Source organism: Amblyomma mixtum, chromosome 4 (assembly GCF_055824585.1).
Source record: "Amblyomma mixtum isolate Tamu chromosome 4, ASM5582458v1, whole genome shotgun sequence".
Lineage (NCBI taxonomy): Eukaryota > Metazoa > Arthropoda > Arachnida > Ixodida > Ixodidae > Amblyomma > Amblyomma mixtum.
In genome coordinates this window covers 157,831,399-157,853,201 of record NC_143015.1, presented here as the reverse complement: position 1 = coordinate 157,853,201, position 21,803 = coordinate 157,831,399, and the positions used below count along the sequence as shown (strand labels likewise).

At 43.3% G+C, this 21,803-nt stretch overlaps 2 protein-coding genes and 1 pseudogene across 2 annotated transcripts; 2 read left to right on the top strand and 1 right to left on the bottom strand.

Moving 5' to 3' along the window:
• Nucleotides 1-1,578: 1,578 nt before the first annotated feature.
• Nucleotides 1,579-16,272, bottom strand: LOC149348947 (protein Njmu-R1-like). The gene is made up of 11 exons (XM_089585955.1): nucleotides 16,050-16,272; nucleotides 15,788-15,886; nucleotides 15,156-15,278; nucleotides 13,423-13,557; nucleotides 12,612-12,669; nucleotides 10,310-10,429; nucleotides 8,658-8,722; nucleotides 6,279-6,412; nucleotides 4,091-4,191; nucleotides 3,544-3,614; nucleotides 1,579-1,791 (listed from the first exon to the last, which is right to left on the bottom strand). Exons 1-11 carry the CDS (start codon nucleotides 16,151-16,153, stop codon nucleotides 1,617-1,619), a joined length of 1,185 nt encoding a protein of 394 aa, XP_089442081.1. The 5' UTR covers nucleotides 16,154-16,272; the 3' UTR covers nucleotides 1,579-1,616.
• Nucleotides 16,273-17,147: 875 nt separating this feature from the next.
• Nucleotides 17,148-18,255, top strand: LOC149348946 (uncharacterized). Its single transcript, XM_089541047.1, has 3 exons — nucleotides 17,148-17,339; nucleotides 17,419-17,505; nucleotides 18,116-18,255. The coding sequence occupies exons 1-3, from the start codon at nucleotides 17,261-17,263 to the stop codon at nucleotides 18,214-18,216; spliced, it is 267 nt and encodes an 88-aa protein (XP_089397173.1). The 5' UTR covers nucleotides 17,148-17,260; the 3' UTR covers nucleotides 18,217-18,255.
• A 1,605-nt stretch (nucleotides 18,256-19,860) lies between these two features.
• Nucleotides 19,861-21,120, top strand: LOC149348945 (MOB kinase activator 1B pseudogene; annotated as a pseudogene).
• Nucleotides 21,121-21,803: the final 683 nt, after the last annotated feature.

Here is a 21,803-nt window from a genome sequence, read left to right as displayed (position 1 = left end):
CAAATGCACACGGACTGGTCTTGACAGCTTTCTTTTATTGGGAAAGCACTATTTCACTAACAATCCTGGAAAAGCCAAAGTGTGTCTGAAGCCTCTCAGGTACCAGCAGAAAAGAAGACAGGAGCGCGACATCACTCGGCTCAAGTGTGTCGCTAGGAACAAGGGCAAATTCTAAAATAAATATTGCCGCGACTGGGTTTCTAACCCGCGGCGGGGCGAACTGATCAGCTTCGCTGGACACTGCACGAAAGCACTATGCTGCTGTTGTAGCCTTTGACAGAGTGGCATCATACCCACACTATTGCTGCAACCGATGTTGTTGTTGTGCTGCCACATTCTCGCGCTGCTCATTGCCAGTCCTCTTCGTTAACTTCCATCTGTGCACAAAAGTCAGGAAAGGAAAGGAAACGCGCATAACTGGCTCCCTGGGTCAGTGGACACCTCAATCGCGATTTAGAATACGCGGGTGGCGGTATTGACAAAGGTGTGTGCTGTTTGCATTAAAAACGTTTTGGCAGAAATGTGGTACTGGAGAAGTAGGTGCCTATGCTGTGCGATGTTAGTGTACATGAAAGATCTCCACATGGTCGAAATTATTCAGGAACACTCCACAATGGCACCTCTTTCTTCTTTCACTCCCTCCCTTATCCGGCGCGATTCAGGTGTCCACAAAGATGCAGACAGATAGTGCCCCATTCCTTTCCTCAAAAATAAATTTTCAATAGTGGCAGTGTCCACAAAGATGCAGACAGATAGTGCCCATTTCCTTTCCTCAAAAATAAATTTTCGCAACTCAGGTGTCCACCAAGATGTGAGACAGATACTGCGCCATTTCCTTTCCTCAAAAATAAATTTTCTATAGGTTGGTGGGTTCACAATGTAGATTTTTAGGAAAGGAAAGAGGCATAATTGGCTTCCTGGGTCTGTGGACACCTCAATTGCGTTTTCAGGGTGGCTGTGGTGTCCACCTGCAAAAACATGCTTTTGCACAATATCGCAGTATTTGGTGCTTCCCAATGCTAAAAAAAATGACAATTGGTTTTTGAGGAAAGGAAATGGCCAGTATATGTCTCAGCTCTGGGTAGACACCTGAACCTTGCCTTAAAGGAACAGAGAAAGGAGGGAATGAGAGAAGATATGTATAGAAGATATGAATGTGAGAAAATATGTGCCTGCCAATTTTTCAGGCCTTGCTTCTAGACCATTGCTCACCTATATTGATTGGTTTTTTGGTTTGGTTTATGGGGCTTAATGTCCCAAAGCGACTTAGGCTATTTGGTTTGGTTTGGTTTATTGGGGTTTAACGTCCCAAAGCGACTTAGGCTATGAGAGACGCTGTAGTGGAGAGCTTCGGAAATTTCAACCACCTGGGGATCTTTAACATGCACTGACATCACACAGTACACGGGCCTCTAGAATTTCTCCTCCAAAGAAATTTGACCGCCGCGGCCGGGATCGAACCCGCGTCTTTCGGGTCAGCAGCCAAGCACCATAACCACTGAGCCACCGCAGTGGCTTACCTGTATTGATAATGTGCCTTAGCTGGAGAGTGTCAAAGATCATGGACTGAAAACTAGCTTCTTATGAAGACAAGAGTTTATTTTTGAAGTGAACACTCAGGCACAGTTTCGAACAGGTACTTGGCTTCCAGCGAGGGCGTTGGCAGCTAACCTTTCTTGTAGCAGGTCAACGACTTCTTGGCCTTCAGGTGTGGCCAGTATTGAGCCTTCACTGATGGCTCGCTGAAGCAGTGTCTTCCAGTAGCCGCACTTCTTTAGAAACTGGTATGCACTGCATCAATTAAAAGATGCTGCCATAACCACAATGCCATCACAAGAACAATGTGTTACAAATCTTTTCAACTCCCCACCAAGGCTTCCCGGAAGGTGATTTTCCCTAAAAGAGGTGGATCCATTTATCGCTCATGCTGGTAAAATGCATATGAAACAAACATATAAATATAAAGAGTTAAGAGGAAAACAAACCACCTTGTTGGGGGGGCCACTAAAGAGGACTCCGCCCAATTTTAATTCTCGGCAGAATTAGAGCTTTTGGCTCCATGTAGCAATGCTGATATTTGTTTGGTAGTGAAAGACACATTTATTGCTGATGAAATTGCATTTAAGAATGGAGCATTTAGGAACTCCTTGTTTGAAAATAAACTGGGGCACGTCCTAACCTCAGAGAACTTCTAGTGAAAATGGCTGGCGGCGGCAAAATCTGTATTTCATTTGTATTTTTGATACCTTATCTAGCTTATCAAAACTCTATTGTACCAAAAAGCGGTAATTTATCGACACAGGACAACTTCGATTTGTCCTCAAAAAGCTAAAACCTCACAGCACTGTGCTGTCATCTTTATCAGTTTAATTAGTTTTTGACGAGAAACAGAAATAACGGACTTTAAAGGCCCATTCACACTTGCAAGTTGCAGAGGCTATGCAACCATATTGGTAAAGAAACGACAGTCGCAGGCTAGTCGCACGCTGCTTGATTTTCTAGCTTTGTGACTTCGAGTCGCAAATCGCTAATCAATCAGCGGTGTGTACAGGTGAATGGAATCTTGTCCCACGTCTGGCTTAATGCCGGTAACAGCCAAGGTTGACAACTCTAGTTCCGAACGAGTCCAATTCGAGAAAGCGACCCCCAGGTCACCCTTGCAAGTGTGAACATTGGTAAACTCGAACTGCTCCCTAGTCGCAAGCAACTGCCGGTGGCATGCTTTTTGCTAGTCACAAGTGTAAACGTGCCTTAAAGGTGCACTGAAGAGGAATCTGAACTTGTCTTTTTGCCGCGGGAACTTGATCTACATGTTCCTAGCATTCTTAGAAACTTCGACTTATTGCCCTGTGTGGCCAATTTCCCTAATTAAATCGAATTAACGTCCGGCTCCCGCCCTTTTTTTTTAATTCTGCCTCGTACGGTGGGCGGAGTCGACCAACGCGTGGAGCGCCTTTCACCCAGTCCCGTGGCGGCTTGCCGCTCTGCCATCGGCGGAGTAATACGTAGTAGTCCGTAGTAGCAAATAGTCCGCGCGTATTTTTATTTCTGTGGGCTTATTTCGCGGCTATATTATCTGCGAATGAAACTATTATTTCATGGAAACCTAAAAAACAAAATAAAGCGAAAGCAAAGCCTCCACGGAGCTGGCTGAAAGGAACTTCACGCGTTGGTCGACTCCGCCCATCGTACGAGGCAGAATTAAAAAAAAAGGGTGGGAGCCGGACGTTAATTCGATTTAATTAGGGAAATCGCCCATACAGGGCAATAAGTTGCAGTTTCTAAGAATGCTAGGAACGTGTAGATTGAGTTCCCGCGGCAAAAAGACAAGTTCAGAATCCTCTTCAGTGCACCTTTAACTGTCACACAGCCAATCGAAGCTAACTGTTGGTTAGCCGAATCAAAAAGTGTGCCTCTAGTAAGAACATCTCAGGTGAACGAATGGTTGCGTGCCCAATGTGCTTTCATCACTAAAAAAAACATTCAGCGAAAGAGACAAAACTTACACATTCAAATGAAATCAGGCATGCCATGAACACTTACTTAAACAGGGCGTAATGGTCATTTTCTGCCTCTTTAACAAGTCGTTTCACCAGGTTCATGTCCCGGATGGTCTGAAAAAAAAAAATTTTGAAATGCATACAGGCAAGGAAGCTCTTTACTGAACGTTTTATCCAAGTGTCACGAAAGGTAAAACAATCACAGAAGGTTGGAGCATACCAAAAAAAATCTGTTCAGCAAAAAATGTGCTCTATTTGTCGTACAGGTAGAACTGGGTCCTCAAGATGGATAAATAGTTTTAAGAAAGCTGCATATTTTTTTCTGAAACATATTTCAAGTGAAAAATAAAAGTGAAGTGTTCTGATAATATACCTAAGCTAGCTTTCTCGAGACACAGGTTTTGTACGGTTGCACGTTTTCAAGACGAACTGAAGGATGTGAGATAGCCGACGTGATGTATGCAACTGCAAGACTGGACTTTCAGAGCACCTCATTACAGAGGATACATTCACATGCAACAGAGATTGTAAGCAAATGAAAGGTACTCTTTGTCAATGGCAGATCAGCATAGGAAGCTTGACACACTCACTCGGATCTTGAATCCCTCTATGATGCGGCGGAGTATGAGTGGTCCGTCGTCCTTGGATTTGAGCATCCGAGCCGCCCAGCGCTCACAGAATGGAGAGGCCTCTGTCAAAAAAAAGAAAAAAAAAAGAGCAAGACGAATTTTAGAAGTTGTCAAACCAAGAACATACTTCACGACTTACACAGACAAAATATGCCTAAAGCAGTTCTGAGAGGGGCACCATCCTCACGAATTTTTCTTGCCCAAAATTATAGATATCTAGCCACACAAATAACAATTTCAAATTCCAAAATATCGAACAGGTCATTTCATTTTAAAGCCTTCAAAGTGTATTAATGTAGGCCACTTTGAACAATGGGACACGAGATGGCATAAAGAAGTAGACAGGATTTACACACCTGCCAGCCAGTTTGTCCAACATAAGATTTACTGCATGTAAGAGGAAAAGTATAAATGACAGCTTCCTCGCAGGATGCATAACTTGCAGCTCGTTTTTGCGGCTGATGTTCTGCACTTTGTAGTTCATTTGCTGGCACATTTCATACACTTTTTTAGTCACTGAGCACACAATCTTGATTCCCTGTCTTGCTGCAATCGTCACGTGATTATGAGTGAAACCATGACCATATGGCACAACTCTGGTATTCTTGTTAATTACAAGCTTCTTCTGTTGTTGCAACTTCCTTGCATTTCAAGCTCTGATGCTTCACTCATCATTGCCAGGATTACCTGGGCATCCTATTTGCTTCATGTTAGCTCATTCCCATCTGATGTAGGCATGATTTCCCAAGAGCAGATTTCAATGCCATGCTGGCAACTGCCTTCCTGATAGTCTTTGAAAGGTTTGAATTGAAAAAAAAAAGAGACCTTTGTTACCCTGAGACTCACAGTGTCAGCACACTGGCCCATCTTTGAAAAACAGTCGGACATACAAGAATACAATTTGCATGCCCGAGGGCAGTTCATGAGTGAAGGTGAACTGAGACACACTTTCTTGAAAACAGGCTAATATTCTTTCCACAAAACCACTCGTGACGGCTCACTGAGCGCTCATGGAACATGAGCCGAGGTATTGATCCATGTACCGAAAGACTGTTGTTCCGCAGTCACCGGCCAGAGTGCTTTTGATTTTCCTGTCGCAAGACGCAAGGTAGAGTTCCGAGAGGTATGGTGCTCTTTTGGTCCAATGCACATCCCACTTTGTGCACATAGGGTTTTATTTGTTTGCTGGGTTTCTTGTTGGCACCCCTGTGATTGTGGACATGGCTTTAGCCTTAATTTTTAGACTCTCCTCAGTTCTTTTAGTTTCTACACTTGTTTAGCATGCTTCACGTCGGCACCTAATGAATCTGGCTTAGCTTCACTTCTTCACTGTTTCCTTTTACTTCTACCCTCTTTGTCATGTGCATAAGCTCACCTCAGCAACACCAACAATATATATACTTCCGCTTGGTCTGTCTTGCCTCTGTTAGGGTTGAAAGTCAGCACTGTGTCCTGAGTGCCTCTCTACGCCATTTACACCCCATCAATCAAGCTGGCCTGCTCAAATGGAATTGAATCAACTACCCCAGAACCATGCCATTTACAAAGCATACTTTTCATGGTAGCTAAATATGCCCGCCTTCTAGCATATCTATGCCTATCTTCTGACGACATGCCGCTGTTGACCACAGTAGCTTTGTAGTTTGAGAAACCGAAAATCCTGCCAGAAATTAAATACTGTGCATTTTCAGATCCTGCGCCGTTATGCTCCCACAGAGTGTGCTAGAAAAGACAACACCAAGTGGTACTTTGGTGTCTATCGCAGGCTCAGGTTTTCCCCGATTACATTAAAATAAAGGAGAAAGGCTCGCTAAAACTTGAGGCACGCATTCACTGAACTATCCATGAGGGGTATCAGCCATCGCTTCCACCACAAACTGTGCAAGCGTTATGAGCTTTTCAATGATCGGCTGACTCTGTGAAAGTAAGTGCTATTCTGGTCAATAACCACCATGTTCAAAACCTAATGTGCTTATTGCCTTTAACTTACTAACCTTCCTAAGTATTTGTCAGGTTAATCCCTGCATTACTAAATCACTCTTCACTTTTCACTTTGCCTGGTTCAACTTTGTTTACCCCTCGCGGAGGCGTCAGTTCAAATGTATCAATAAAACATTATTGAAATGGCTATCGATTAGCCACAGCCAACCTGTGCTGACAGGCCTGAGGCCGTCGCTGTCGGAGAGGATTTCAACAGCTACCGGAGCCTGGCATTCACCGGCCACCGCATTGTCCTCTTCCTTCTGCGTTTCAAGGCCGTGAAGATTACAGGCCTCCATAAACCTGTTGAAGAAAGAAAATATGCGTGCAGTGACAGTAAATAAACCACGGATTCATGACTACTGGGTCAGTCAGCATAATGTGAGCTGTGGACAAACACAGTCTAGAACACACCAATGGCTACTAACTGAACTTGCTAATGTATGAAAACTCAAAACTGAATCAGTAACACGAGCAAGAAGAAGTGACTAACTTGTAACATTAACAAAACTTCGTGCTGGGCTAGTTGGTGGGACATAGTTGAAACTTGGTTCAGCGCAAAAGACGAACACAACGAAAGGAAATGGCGCTCCGTGTGTGTCGTTTCCTTTCTTTGTGTTCGTCTTTTGAGCTGAACCAAGTTTCAACTAACTTGTAACAGCACATGTATTTCAATTGAAAGTCAACACACATAGCGGACATAAAGCATATTTTCTTTTCCTGAAGCTGTCTCACATCTGTAGTCAAACACATCTCCCTATAATGTATATACATTCGGCTACAGGTATCATTTGGTTTGTGGCAAGATGATGATTGTAACAGTTCTTGCAGGCACACAGCAATGGCTAATAGCTAGGTAAGTAAATGTTTGTGGAATAAAGACAACGCACATAAAACAATGCAGTCTGCCACTCAGTGCACGGTATCAGATCTGCTTTCCCGCAATGATACCTCGTCAGCTACAAGGGGACAAAGCAAAACCTAAGACTGATACCCGTGCCACATGAACAACCATTAGTGCTTACTACTTTAAGTTTTTATGGTACTCACGTGGTGCCCCATACTTGAATTTAATGGCATTAGTCTTACTGTCATTCATGACTGACTGAGTACTCCATAACTCATTCGCTGGAACAACACGTACTCCCGTCTCCATTCCGCACGCAGACCAGCATAGAACTTTGTTAGTAACAACTTCCTACTCAGCAGCAAACGGTTTATTCATAACTTTAAGTCAGATGAGGCATCTCTACTGCATTCTTGGTACGAAGGGTGCCATCTTTACTGGCACGTGACAGATATTCTTGGCTTGTGCCCTGACACGTGAGTTTACGGCTACTTTTTTTAACTTGTCAAGCAAGAACAGTGGCATTTTCTGCAAAATAATTTTTATATTACATTTCAATGACTTGCTAAGCTAAAAAGTGCTCATTAACACTGTTTATATTATGGTCCACGGACCAATCACGACAGTACATGAAATGGGATTTCTGATGTTTGGCTGTCACAAACAAGCCAGAGGTGTCATAAATCTTTAGCTTATAATTTCGTCCGGTGATCAGCCTCCTCTTCAGGCAACAAGAAAAGCTTTAACAACAGACTGCTGTTTGTCAAGGAGGAATTCTGTGCGGCAATCATCGGAGACATAAGTTTTATACGGCTATAGGACTGACCTCATTAGTACACAATCAACTCTTCCAACAAAGGCGTTCTTATGCCATTCATCACTGAGAGTTAAACTGCTTAAGATGGCCAAAGCTCTGAAGAATGCTAATCACAGAATCAATGTGGCATGTGTTTATCAGTTTTCATTTCATTTATTGAACCCTCAAGGCCAAAGGCATTAAAGAGGGGAGTGGTTACAAAACATGAAGATACATAAACAGATGCAATGCATGATACAAAACAAAGATTATATTCCTGTTATACAATGTTAGCTAGTGCAGAACGAAAATGCTGGTTATCACTTATGTCGACGATATCTGCAGGAAGGCGGTTCCATTCGCGTGATGTACGAGGCAAGAAAGACTGAAATGCAGTTACAGTGTTACACGTTTCAATGCCAACTTTGTGACGATGATCAATGCGGTTTGACACGCATCTGGGGGACGAAATGGGGGCATCATGTAGCATGGGATGATGGTATAGTTTATGAAAGAGGCTCAAACGAATTGTCTGCCAGCGGGATGCTAAAAGAGGCAAAGAAAGATTAGCTTTCATGCTTGTTACACTTGCGGTACGGTTAAAGTTGGACAGGATAAAACGAGCAGCGTTATTTTGAACTAGCTCAAGCAAAGTTATCAGTTTATCATGATGGGGATCCCATATGGCGGCGGCGTATTCCAGATTAGGACGTATTAGTGTTTTATAAAGCAATAATTTTAAGTTGATTCTAATGCTCCCCAGAAAGCAAATCAAGGAGCTTAGCAATCTGCACTTTAAGACTTTCTCACAAAGAATGGGCAGAGACTAAATTGCAGCTCATTCAAGCTGCACACCGAAACAGAAAAACCTCAATGACTTGAGAGCGGAAATGGTGCTTGCTCACTTTTCAATGTCGCTCTTCTCCCGAGAGTTTTCAGTAGTGACCTTCACCGGGGACTCGCTCAAGGCCTGCAAAAAAAAATTAGGCGTGGTTTAGCTCTGGCTAAGCCTGGTCAGTTGCATTAGCTGCGACGCTTTTCGAGTCGTGCAGTGCGTTCTTCTGCTGTCTCTCGAGCACGTTGTCTCTTTCTAGCTTGGTCCTGTCGCCGTTGCTTCCCTTTAGCGCTCTCCATAACGACAAGATTCCACTGAGGCGAAGCGTGCATATACCTCCGCGAAGCGCCACCTCCTCATCCCCTACCTCGGCGGAGAGCACGCATCTGGCAGGAGGCAGCGGCGCAGCACCGACGACGGCGACGCCACCTGGCTGAGCTCAGCTGAAACGGTTGCTAGGCAACGGCTGTTCAAGGCCATTCATGCCTATCAACCACTGGCTGCGCGCCGAGGCGAAAACCTGGCGTAGTGTTGCGAACGCAACAAAAATAAAAATGACTGCTAACGTCACAACCCTCACAGTTTTTGTTGCAGCTAATCCCCTTATTCCCTTCCCCTGTGCAGGGTAGCCAACCGGAATCCTTCCTGGTTAACATCCCTGCCTTTCCCTCTCTCTGTATCTATCTATCTATCTATCTATCTATCTATCTAAGAGAAAAGAGCATGGCAGTGTCAATGAGTCAGCAGAAACCACCACCTTTCAAGTCACTTAGTTTAAGCCGCTAGCTTGAATGAAGCAAGTAATGTAGTATAAAAAGACAACAAATTCTAGAACACTTCAGAATGCATCAATCCAGCCACACCTGCCTTTGTCTGCTTTGCCACTGCCTTCATACCACAGCAGTAGTGAAACACTCATTAAGGATACACAGTTGAAAGGATGAGAACTAAAGTAGATGACATTATTTGAGTCACCAGTAACACCGAAGTGCCAAAATATGCGTTCATCCCATAGAAATTTGCGAATTCCGACCTATGTACCTAACCACAGCCTTAGATTCAAAGTACCACACTTTTTAAAAGTCCAAACTCTGAATGGCCCTCCAAATCTTTAGCCACTAAAGGGACAACGAGAATAAACTGAACATGGCCTGTATAAATAAGGTGCCATATTCTAATCACAGAGACCGCTCTCAACAAAAGCGTTTTATAAGCTATAAAAGACCCCCTAAAAAACAACACGTAGGTGTCACCATCACCAGCCAACTTTGCAAGTGAAATTCATCCGCTAACACCGATTTTTGGCCGCAGATCCAAGAGGCTATGCTGCACAGCCATTCACTTCAAGACAGTGCCAACCTGACCTTTTCAATGGACGTCAAATGGTTTGAATCAACTGGTGGGAAGGTTTTTAAATCCAATTTCATCGGCGATAATGGCACCTTTTGATGCTGGAAAAACTGTAACATTGGCAGGATCGATTTTTAATTATGATACTAATTGGATGTAGTTTCCTCAGTGTCCATTTAAGGTGCCTCAGTGGCTGTCAAGCTCTGCTGCTGAGCACAAGTTTGCAGGTTTGGTTCCTTGCTAGAAAAGCTACATTTTGATGGCGATAAAGGTGTAGCACCTGGATGTAGTAAACATTCGTTAGCTTTCTGGTTATCCCAGAGGCGTTCTAAATCCACTCCGCAGCACATGAAACAAGTCTCAAGAGCTTACCGCTTGCAGTAGCACCGCAATATTTTCAGAGAGAGCCTCAACACAACGGCTCATGTACAGGACACAGATGTAATGCCACTCTTCCAGCGAGCTGGTCAGCGTCGACTTGAAGTCAATTTCCTGTGTGGTAGAGGAAAAGTCATCATCATTTGCCAAATTCCGCTGAGACTACAAGCAGCAATAAGACCTACAAGCAACAATAAGGTCTTTCTCAATGTCCTCCTACCACGCATGCCTCACGTCATCTCAGGCTGTTACTTCAGCAAATTTCCTGAACCCATCGTGTCATTTGAGTTTGTGCCATCCCTGACAGCAATTTCCTTCCCTTGGCATCTGGTCCACTAGCTCCACATATTGCTGGTTATTGGCTCTGCACATTATTTACTTTTCATAACTTCAGCCAGGATACCTTCGTCATATGTAACTAATGCGGCTCTGTTTGTCTCTCAGTGTTATCCTTATCAGTTTCCTTCAAATATTTTCGCTAAACTTTATGTTACCGTCGTTTGTAAGCCAAGTCAAAGCACCAACCCCTTTCACAATAACGTAGCTGCCACGACAGAATCGCATAACCAACACTACTGGATAGCAACAAAGGGCTTGCTGTTGCTGCCCCTTTGAAAAAGGCAAAAGGTCCTTTATTCACCAGGATCAGGACAAGGCAACCAACCACAGCAGTATTGCAGCACCTTTCTTCCATATGTGCTTTACAGCCAATCCAAATATATATTAACAGGTATCTGTCATGGCTACGTCAGTATAAACGCAGGTCTACTCACTTACTTACAGAGCATTTCATGCTCTCAGAGGAGGCAATATTCGGCCATTTGGCATGTGACGAGTGACTAAACTAAACAGCAACTCAAAGACTCATGCATGAAAAAGACAGGGCATAATCAGTTGTCACCAAAGTTTGTTAAAATGCTAGAAAACACCAAGCTCAAACATCTATGAGCATATACTACAGAGATTTCTGCATGTCAGTGCCGGAACTAGAAAAATTCCCTTGTGCTAACTGCTGGCTTATTAGAGGGCCAACATCGCTCAGTAAGTAGAACATTACAGTCTACGTTATTTGATAAGTAATTCAATGTCGGCACTTGCTTGAATTTTCTGTAATCAATGAAAAACTCGTGTCGCCCGCAAGTACAGTTATTGAAAAGGCTGGCTGAGCAGCTCAAACAAGAGTGACTCTAGCTGAAATAATCGGCTGCGCTCCATGCCGGTTGCAGAAACAAACAATGGTTTGGCACGATGGGTAGGCAAGTTGTGCTGTCCCTTGATAATGCCTTTTAGTCTGCTCGCTAAAACTGACATCGAAAGGAAGAGCCACCGCTCCTCTAATTAAAACAACGTGAAAATGTCACCGTAACCTTCAAAACAAATGCGCAACACGCCCACCTGCCAAGCCAGGCTGTCAGTTGGTTCTTTGTTCAACAGGTGGAGCAGCTTGTCATATCAGCTGCTTAGCTCACATCTGCAAAAACTGTACTCGCAGCCGACAGCAGTTTCTCCTTAATTCCAGAAAATGCAGGCAAGTACCGATGTTTAATTGCATCTCAAAGAACGCAGACCATAATATGCTACTTTGTGAGTAATATTAGCTCTCGATTGGGCCAGTAGATAGCAAAGAGGAATTTTTTTTAACCTGGCAGATAAATAGGAACGTCTCCATATAAGGGATGAGTGGAGAAAAAATAACACCAGCAGAGAGTGGATAACCAAGCAGAACAAAAAAACCCAACACACAATTCTTTGGCAGGCAGTTAAAAATGAAAAAATTCTGCTTCAACTATAGCCTTACCAGCAGATAACACAAAACCATAATGGAGTTAGAAAGTGTATGAATTGCCTTTCTTATTATCTACCATCTTCAATACCTGCAGTGAAGTGAAATGAAGGCATTTTTGTTGTAGGAGGTGTACAAGTGGAGATATAAGATTAATGACACGAGACTCCTCCTCAAAAAGAAAACAATCGATTAAAAAAGTAATCACATATATAAAAGGAATAGAGCAATGCTTAAGACAAAACTGTGCTCTTCACCTCTATTATGAAGCTTTTTCTTCTATCTGTCAATACCATTCATTCGCACAGTTGTTTCACATTGAAGGTTATTAGTCCTTTGTCAATGCCCATTCCTGCCAAACAAAAGTTTATTACTTCAAACTTTGTTCTTATTTCTGCATTCATTCTTTCGCTTTCTTTCTTACAGTTTCTAGCAACAGCTGGTAAGGAACGATAATGAACAGAATAGTAATTAATGACAATGGTAATTAAGAGAACATGCCAAAACCCGCACCGAATTGGTGAGTAGAGGAAGCAGTGATTTTCCAAAGCGCTCCAGGTCCGTGCAGTACCTAGTACAATACCATCAAGGAAAGAGCACAGAGTAAAGGCCCATTCACGCTTGCGAGGTACGAAAGGTGTGTGACCGACTGCCGCTTGAGACCAGGGAGCGGCTCGGCAGTACCGATGTTCACACTTGCAGGGGTGACCTATGGGTCCTTTTCCGAATTGGTCTCATTTAAAACGACAGTTGTCGATATTGACTGTTGCCAACAACAAGAAGCTGGATGTGGAATAAGATTCCCTCCACCTACCGCCGCATTTACTTGCATAATGAACACGCTTGCATAATGAACGCACCCTCTACTTTCGCTGTCAAATGGTATACTTATGTTTCCTTGCACGATGAATGCACCGTTCATTTTAACGCGGTCAGCTGATGATGATAGTGAATGCTGTGTAATGATAACCATCTGTCGAATTTTAAGACTACAAACCACACCTTATGAAAGCACAGCCAATAAGAATGTTCTGTGAGGATTCCGAGAAACAACAGATCGTGCCTAGTCACAAATGGTTTCTCCGTTCGATTCGCCATGTTAAGGACTGTTACAGCCTATTTCTGTTGGGATTCGTGCAGTATGCTACGAGTTGTGTTAGAGTGAAATCGAGGCATACTTGAGTAGCAGCTCAAGAACTGTATGCCTCCATACAAGATATCATCATCATCTCCCTCACTACGCACACTGCAGGTCAAAAACCTCTCCGGTAAGCTGTGGCCACCTTAATCTCTGCAAACAATGCAGCTTGTATGCAAAGGATACAAGTCTAAGGTCCCATCGTCAGGAGCGATGAAGCACAGGACATACGCCTGATGCTCTTTCTTCTCTGCATCAGAAGATTCCTTCTTGAAGGCCTGGTGGAAACACATCGCTGTGACCGTAGTCTTTTCGCCCAACCTGCAGTGTGAAGCACCTCGTACATGAGTGAACACAGAAATGCGAAAAACAATCATTTAATCATGTATTACACAAGCTGAAATCCATTTTGTGCTATAATATCGGCATAAAATATAATAGCATAAGCAGGAAGACGAACACAGTACTGGGAAAACTTGAATTTTAAGCTCACAAACTACAATCTGATCACTAGCTTGGTTAACTATGATGGCAGGCGTTATTTCATCTGAGGCCAGCCCTGGCAGAGCTATTACTAGAGACCGGATTTTAGGCAAATGCCTATTTTTTTCAACGCTTCGTAAGCGCACCATTTTTACATATGAGCACGAATTAGCTGTTGACAATATGTTTAATACTCTTTTTATAGTGCCTATAAATGCCTATTTTGGGTGTCAGTGCCTATAAATGCCTATTTCTGACGTCGGTGCCTAAAAATGCCCTATTTTACAGAAAAGCGGCCTGAAATACGCTGTGGTTTTGCTTTCAGATTTTGTTTGCTTTCGAATCCATTTCGGTTTTGAGTAGAACATACACGTGGCAACATTAGATGACCTTGTCAGTTGGCTGTGGTGAACACTGCACCTACGCCGGCTGTGTACACAATACCAACCATGTCAGCCGAAAATATCGAAGCAACCTTTTTTCTATTTTCTGCCCTTTTATCGTGGCAGCTTGTTGATGACTTTGGCTGTTAATGTGGTAGTTGACCCGATGGCACCACAAATGACAACATATTTATTAATGTTAAAGCATCGTGTATGCCTGCAATAAATAAGTTCAATTCCTGCGTGAGCGAAGACTGAACTCATTTGTCAGATGCTTTGAATTGACAATGTTTCTATCAATTTCTAAATATATGGCCTCCTGCTAAAGTGTTCATTGTTTCTACTTTTGTACACGACAAGCGAATTGTTTGTTTTGAGGTATACCAAAGTGTTTTAAAAGTGTTGGTAACCGTCCCTTTTGCTCTGCTGAAGCATGTGTATTGTACGAAAAGTTGCGCGACAGCCTTAAAAAAAACGGCTTCTAATGTCCGCACCTTGCTTAAGGTCCCAAATCATTCTTGCTGTGTTTTTGTTTTATTTTACGGCAGATATTGCGCGCTGAAGTTCGGAACTGTGTGCACTTTTGATAGTTTATAGTGCCTATTTTTCTCCGTTAGGTGCCTAAAATGCAATTTTAGCCGCCTATTTATGGCGCCTGAAACGTGCTTTTTAGTGCCTAAAAATCCGGCCTCTAGCTATTACACACGGTGAGCCCTTGTGTGCAAAGAGCTATATTCTTATGCATATTTTAATACATCTATGCAGCACAACTGGCTGAGTGGCTAGACGTGAATTTGGACACCAGAAGAGCTGGTGTCGTTAACACCTGTGAACTAAATTTGCTGTCAGCATAGGTTCAAACCTCAAGGATAAGTACATGACCCTGAGCTTCTGCCTGCGACTAGCCAGTCTATCTAAATCTTTGCACTGCTACCACTGCGAGTACTGAATAAGTTAGCTTGGGTTAGCACAATGGCAGGTATGTTTGGCAAGGTTGTTTGTCACAAGCAGTAATTAAGGAAACGTGCAGCATCAAAGAGAAAAAACGCTCACGTCACTTCGATGGCATCCACATTTCCCCTTGTGTCCTGCAGGTCTCGGGCAACTTTGTTGATCACAAAACAGCGAAGATCCGTCTCAGCCACAGCACCAAGGTCGGTGGCAAGTAGTGACAGACTGAAATCAAAAATAAAGCGACATGAAAGACACAAGGCACGGGTGAACTATAGCAGTGCTTTACCTGATTTACACACACACACACACGTGTGTCTTATCACTGTCGAATAAACGGTTGTGAGTGGACGTGTAGTTCTTTTTCTGTCGTCGTGGCGTAGCCGTTCTCTAGCAAAATGTACCATCTCGACCAACAGTCTGATACTTTGAATTACAGTCGTTTTAAATAAGGGAGGATGCACGGACCTCGTCTATAGTGGCAAACATAACTGAAGAGTCGACATAATGCTGGTTTTTTACTTGTGATTTGTGGCAGGCCACGTAGGAATTTCCACTCCCCAAATGACTACGCAGACATGTTCTATGGACCAATGCTACAATAACGCTCACTGTATGGCTGACCGCGAACTACAGGACGCTTCGAATACTATTGTGTGCCCTGATCTTGCAAGCAAAGAATCATTGACGAAGACGCAACAATTTTCAAGTAATAAGAATGGAAGTAAACTCACCTCTCCTTCGTTTGAGATCTCGGTGGTTTCGCCGGCGGTGGCTTTTGCGATGCTTCATCAGCCGAGGTTTCGGTTTCGGACTGCTGCTGGGTTTTGGGGCTAATTGTTTATGGACAGCAAAAGGAATGTCGCTGTCAGGTAAACGCCACTGCTTACAGTGACTTTAAACGCCACAAGACTGCTCCCTTGCCTTTGCAGAGCAGCGAATGCATTTTTAAGAGATGAATGTAACGTGTGTTCAACCTTCGGTTGCACGGTTTACCTGTTGGTGTAAAGGTACACGGCATAAAACGTTCCACGTAGTACAGACGCCGACGACTGATTAGACTGCGTGCTGGCTGAAGAATCATATCCTGTGCTGTCCATGGTTAATTCGGAAACGTGGCTTTGCCGCAGGTACCGTTCAAGTAGTCGCTGTTCGCGGCATCAATCACATAACCACCTGCGAGCGGCCATGTTTGTTCGTCATTTTGATACTTTCGTTGATGTCCTTTAATTTCGCTTTTCATTCCAGCTACTAGAAACAAAATCTTGTCATTGTATAATTTTTAAAAAGTATTAGAAATTAGTTTATAACTGTTTTATTATACGACCACAGATAATGTTCTAACAAACATCTAAAGCTTATTTGTGCATAAGGTTGAAAATAAATGTTGAACATGACCACCTAATTAGTTTTGAGTTTATTTTTAAATTGTAGGTGTAATTTTTTACAATAAATATTTGAAAAGCGAAAGTAACAGTTGTTTAAAAACCCAAAGTGCAGAAGAAATATCGCATCACTCCAATCCAATCCAATCTAATCCAATTGCAGCCGTTGGCTTAGTGGATTTGTAATACCGTTGTAACCAAGACCTACTGAACTACAGACCTGCACATTTGGCACTGCTCCAGCGCGCATGTTCTAGTTCCTGCCTTTTGCCGCTAGGGAAAGACACCTACGAGAAGCGTGGCGCTACATTATACCTGTTGAACAAGATGGCCTCCTCTATCATTTTATTTCAAAGAAGGCAGTTTCGTCGTTTGTCCACGTAATCATTAACATCCATTTATCTATGCTAGGCACGGTGGTGCTGACGAAAAGAAAGCGGATAAAAAGAAAGACGTTTTTTATACTCATCCAGAGCGAAAAAAGTCGTTATTGTGGATATTTTTATCGTTGATGTTAAGATAGCTGAAGAAGACGAAACAAATGTATTAAATATCTTGCGCAAATTAGCAAACGATGATGATGATGACAGCAGACGAACAGGTCAACCGAGCGCCCTCAACGGCCAATAAGCTAACGAAAGTTGGCGCACGCTGCTCCATAGGACCCCGCCAAATGTGCAGGTCTGTAGTTCAGTAGGTCTTGGTTGTAACAGCTGATTATTGTCGACGTTCAACTCGCTTAACTGACTGCTGCCGATGGTAACGTTGGTCCCCACCAACATTTGATCATTATCGTCCTAATGTCACCTTGTTAGAGGAAGGATGGCGGCACGTTCAGCGGGTGAAGACATTCGCAAAGTCTTGTTCAAGGAGAAGCCTCAGTATGTCATCAACCCCGTTGGTAAGGCGCATTTAATCATCCCTTTAATTATTACCGTTTTGTCAGGCTTGGCTCGTGACCCTCTTCTTGTTCCGCATAGGGTTGAAGACCTCCGACCACTCGTCAACAAAGGCAGGCATAAAGTTCGAACACGACGTCGAGGTCAGCCTGAGCTCTCAAGAGAAAGGTAAAGTAAATTACCCGTTTTGCTTTCCGAAATTCCTCACCATTACTGCTGGGTGGCATTTGGCTCACCGGAAGACTATCTCAAAAAAGATAGCCTAAATATGTCGATGCATGCAGGCACTTGCGATCCGAGAAGCAGTCAAATATCTCTCGATGAAAGCACTCCGGACGCGAAATGTCCGAAGCGCTTTCTTTCCTGAAAGACAACCGTTGAAGTACAAGTAATTAGTTTTCACCTCTAATTGTCTCTTGATTTTCTGTAACCAATCAGAGGTGGGTACTGGGAGAGTTTGAGCGTGGAAATTCTCCTGGCTGTCTGTAAGATAAACAGTGCCTAATTATTTTACATTTCTTGGTGTGAAAAGGCCAGTTATAGGAGTAGTGTTGCAAAGCCATCTTCACGCACCCAAGTAGTGTTTCTGGTGTAGTGGTTAATCTAGAGAGCCGAGCAAGTATTAAATACACTCCTTTTAAGGCAGAACCAGCTCCCATCACCTTCATGCCTGTGTAGTGATTATTTTTTGGTGAACACAGAAATTGGCCATGACAAGTGGACAGATTGATGATAGTTTTAGGAATCTGCATAATTTCATCTGCTTACTCTGTTTCAGAGTTGCACGAGCAGAGGCTACAGAAACTGCGTGCAATATGCGAGAAGCTCAAGGACGATGCCTGGAAGTATGAGCCGATCGAGAAGTTACTTGGCATGTAGGGGCTGTGTAAAGCGTTCCTGACAGATACCGTTCTATAGCCGGTGCCCTTATTGTGTCAATTCCTCATTCTTTTCATCGATCCCCGAACAGCATGGTAAGCATGCCTGGTGATCAAATTTGAAACAATGCATACGATTTCAAGCCAGCAGTGCTTCTAGTGTTGGCGACATTTTGACATAAATTTCTTTCATGCAAGATATAGAATCACGGAACCAGCTCATGTCCAAGCAACAATCACGTTATGTGTTTTAAGTCCAGACATCAGTTGTCTGTGTCAGCTAAGTAGCTTTGCGGTTGGAGAGTGAAGAGTGAGCATTATGCTCTTTCAAATTTGTCATGAATTAGATGTCAACTTTGGATAGGCTGAGTTTTCAATTTAGACCACAGTATTTGATGGTTTGAGGCATGGCATCAGGTGAAAGATAGTGTTGCTTAATATATGGCACAAAAACTTTTGTATGGACATGGTGGTATTGTCTACATTTGATGGTGTTTAGCAGTAGAAGGCAGCAAGTTTCGTACACATGTTGGCGATTGATGTATGATGTGAAGTTTTCATTGGTAACGTAAGCCTTGTGCATGCTATGACTTTTAATTTTAGGGCCTTCATGATCACTGGTCCTCTTCCAAAATCGCATCAGCGTAGCCGTTCATCTACACTACACACCACACATGCCCACCTCTAATGATATAGAGGAGCTGACTTTTGAAATTCGCCTGTAATTCATTTGCATGTGATCTGTAAAGGAAACATGTTTTATGTTTATCTTGATTCCACTTTTTACCTTGGAGAAAAAAAAAGCTGTGTATTGTGAACTAGTTGCTGATTTTACAATTTGTACGGGTTGCCCTGTGGTGAAGTGTTGTATTTAAAAGTCTAATAAAAGTGAAAAGGTAAAAAGATTGCTTCACATTCTGCAAGGCACCAAAGCTGACGTAGTCTCATTGTCAGTTTTGGCCAGCCTTTTATAGTTGGACAGAACTCGAGAACGCGGGGGCTTTTCCTTGTCAATAGCATGGGCCGATTCTCATGACCCTGCTAGCATGACAGTGCATGTAGCAGCGCCACAATGGAGCGATAGGTCTAGCCCTGACCGCTGAGGGAAGGTATCATCCCCTTTCATCTACCACTCCCTGCTTTGTCACACTAGCGGGGTCATGAGAATCAGCCGACGCTATTGCCTGTGAGGGGGTCCTTTGGCAGAAAAAGCCCCTGCATTCCAAAGTTGTATCTGACTATAGTTCACCCAACATTCAGTTCTTATGCCTAGCCCATAATTTGATAAGTCCCACGGACACGTAAGGTGTCCTGTTATGGACAGTCAACCAGTCATTCGCCTGACTGCACTGACTGAGTGAGTTAGCTGACCTTACATCAGTTTCAATTATTGGCTGCATAGCTCAAAACTGTCTCTGCAGCATCAGGTTTTGCAGAATCGGGATACATAAAAGTGGCTGCATACACTATAGAAAAATTCTCAGCGATGTTTTCTACAGCATTTCTAACAAAACTTTCTTTACACGCAGCAAGCTTCTGGTGCTGTCGGTCACGGTTTCATGCATAACATGGTCACTTCCGCATAACGCAAACAGCTGGGGTTTGGTATCCTGCATCAGAATATCAGTCGACGCACGACATCAGGATGAGTTTCCTTTTCGGAGGCCGCTCCTCGAAGACCTTCAAGCCGAAGAAGAACATCCCCGAAGGCACGCACCAGTATGACCTGATGAAGCAGGCAGCGGCCACACTGGGCTCTGGCAACCTACGCCTGGCTGTCATGCTGCCCGAGGGGGAGGACCTCAACGAGTGGGTGGCTGTCAACACTGTGGACTTCTTCAACCAGATCAACATGTTGTACGGGACAGTGACTGAGTTCTGCACCGAGAGCAGCTGTGCCGTCATGTCGGCGGGTCCCAAGTACGAGTACCATTGGGCGGACGGCCAGACTGTTAAGAAGCCAATCAAGTGCTCAGCTCCCAAGTACATCGACTACCTTATGACCTGGGTACAGGACCAGCTTGACGACGAGGCCCTGTTTCCTTCTAAGATAGGTGTGCCGTTCCCCAAGAACTTCTTCTCTATTGCCAGGACAATTTTGAAGCGGCTGTTTCGGGTGTATGCACACATCTACCACCAGCACTTCTCAGAGGTGGTACAGTTGGGCGAGGAGGCACACCTGAACACCAGTTTCAAGCATTTCATCTTCTTTGTCCAGGAGTTCGGACTCATCGATCAGCGCGAGCTAGTGCCTCTGCAAGAGCTTATTGAAAAGCTTACCAGTAAGGGCAGGGATGGCAATCCATCGCGCTAGAACATACCATTTCCTTTTCCATCTCTTTACGCAACATGAATATACCTTTATTTAAGCTTAAGTTAATATTTTTTCACATTCAGTAAATAATTATTCTCAAAACTATCAAGCTGGATGTACATGTTTTCGCATATCCACTCATATCTTATTATAGTATGTTTGTGTACTGGTACCAAGCACAGCTTTAGAAAAATTGCCACCTTATTGCACAGACCATGTAGTGCATATTTGGCAATTGTTGGTGTTTGAAATCTATTGGAAATTTTTTACTGCCAATCATTTGCACATGGTCTAGATTGTGCACAAAGTGCTATCGTGAACTGAAATGTAAGCTCTCTGTCAGTGGCGTTTCAGGCCGCACTGAGCAACATGTAGATGTACTTGCAAAATGCACAATTGTATTTTTGTCCAAAATATTTTCTGTGCTGTCTTGGTTGATATTTTAGAAAGGAAAACTACTTCATGGCTTGATGTGAAAGTATGTCCACAAGGAATTTTGTGTTCTCGGGAACCACCTCACATTTTGACTATGGCAAAGAAGACTTCTCCCTGCATTTAATACTTGTGTAAATAAAGGATTGAACAAAGCCATGTCTTCAGTAAAGAACCTTGTCTCAGAAAATTTTACGGAGAATTTTTGAAATAGAGGTCTCTGCTAGTTTTGAGCTGACAGTGCAAGCACAAAGTGCCTGGCAGGCTGCCACAGACTTGGTTTTCCGAGTACTATCCTTGCTACACTACCTGCAAAGCCAGGATATCCGGAATTCCAGAACCACTGAAGGAGAAGCATGCGAAGCACATCTCCATTTGCAACAGGGAACATACAGAGCTGCTAGCTTTTACTATTTGGCAGCAGTGTCCAAGAACATTGCTTCCAATTCATAAAAGTGTCACTGATTACAGTGTAGCAAGAAAAAAACATATTAGCACATTCACTTATCCTCTTCAAGGCTCCAGCATCCAAGAAGCTGCCAGCCATAGGTACTTAGGACTGATACCTATCAATCAATTGAACTGGTTAGCGCACATATCCCAAATTTGCTCTTCAGCATCGTCAACATTGTGTTTCCTAAAACGAAAACTCAGTTCCGCTGCCTCTAATAGTAGGCTTTTGGCATATAGCACTTTTCTTCGGACGAAGCTCAAATACACATCTATCATTTGGAATCCGCATACGAAAAAGAACATTAACTCCCTTGAAATCATTAAAAAAAAAGCAGTCAGGTTTATTTTCTGCAAATAGAGCAGATTTCATTCTCCCACAAAGCCAATGG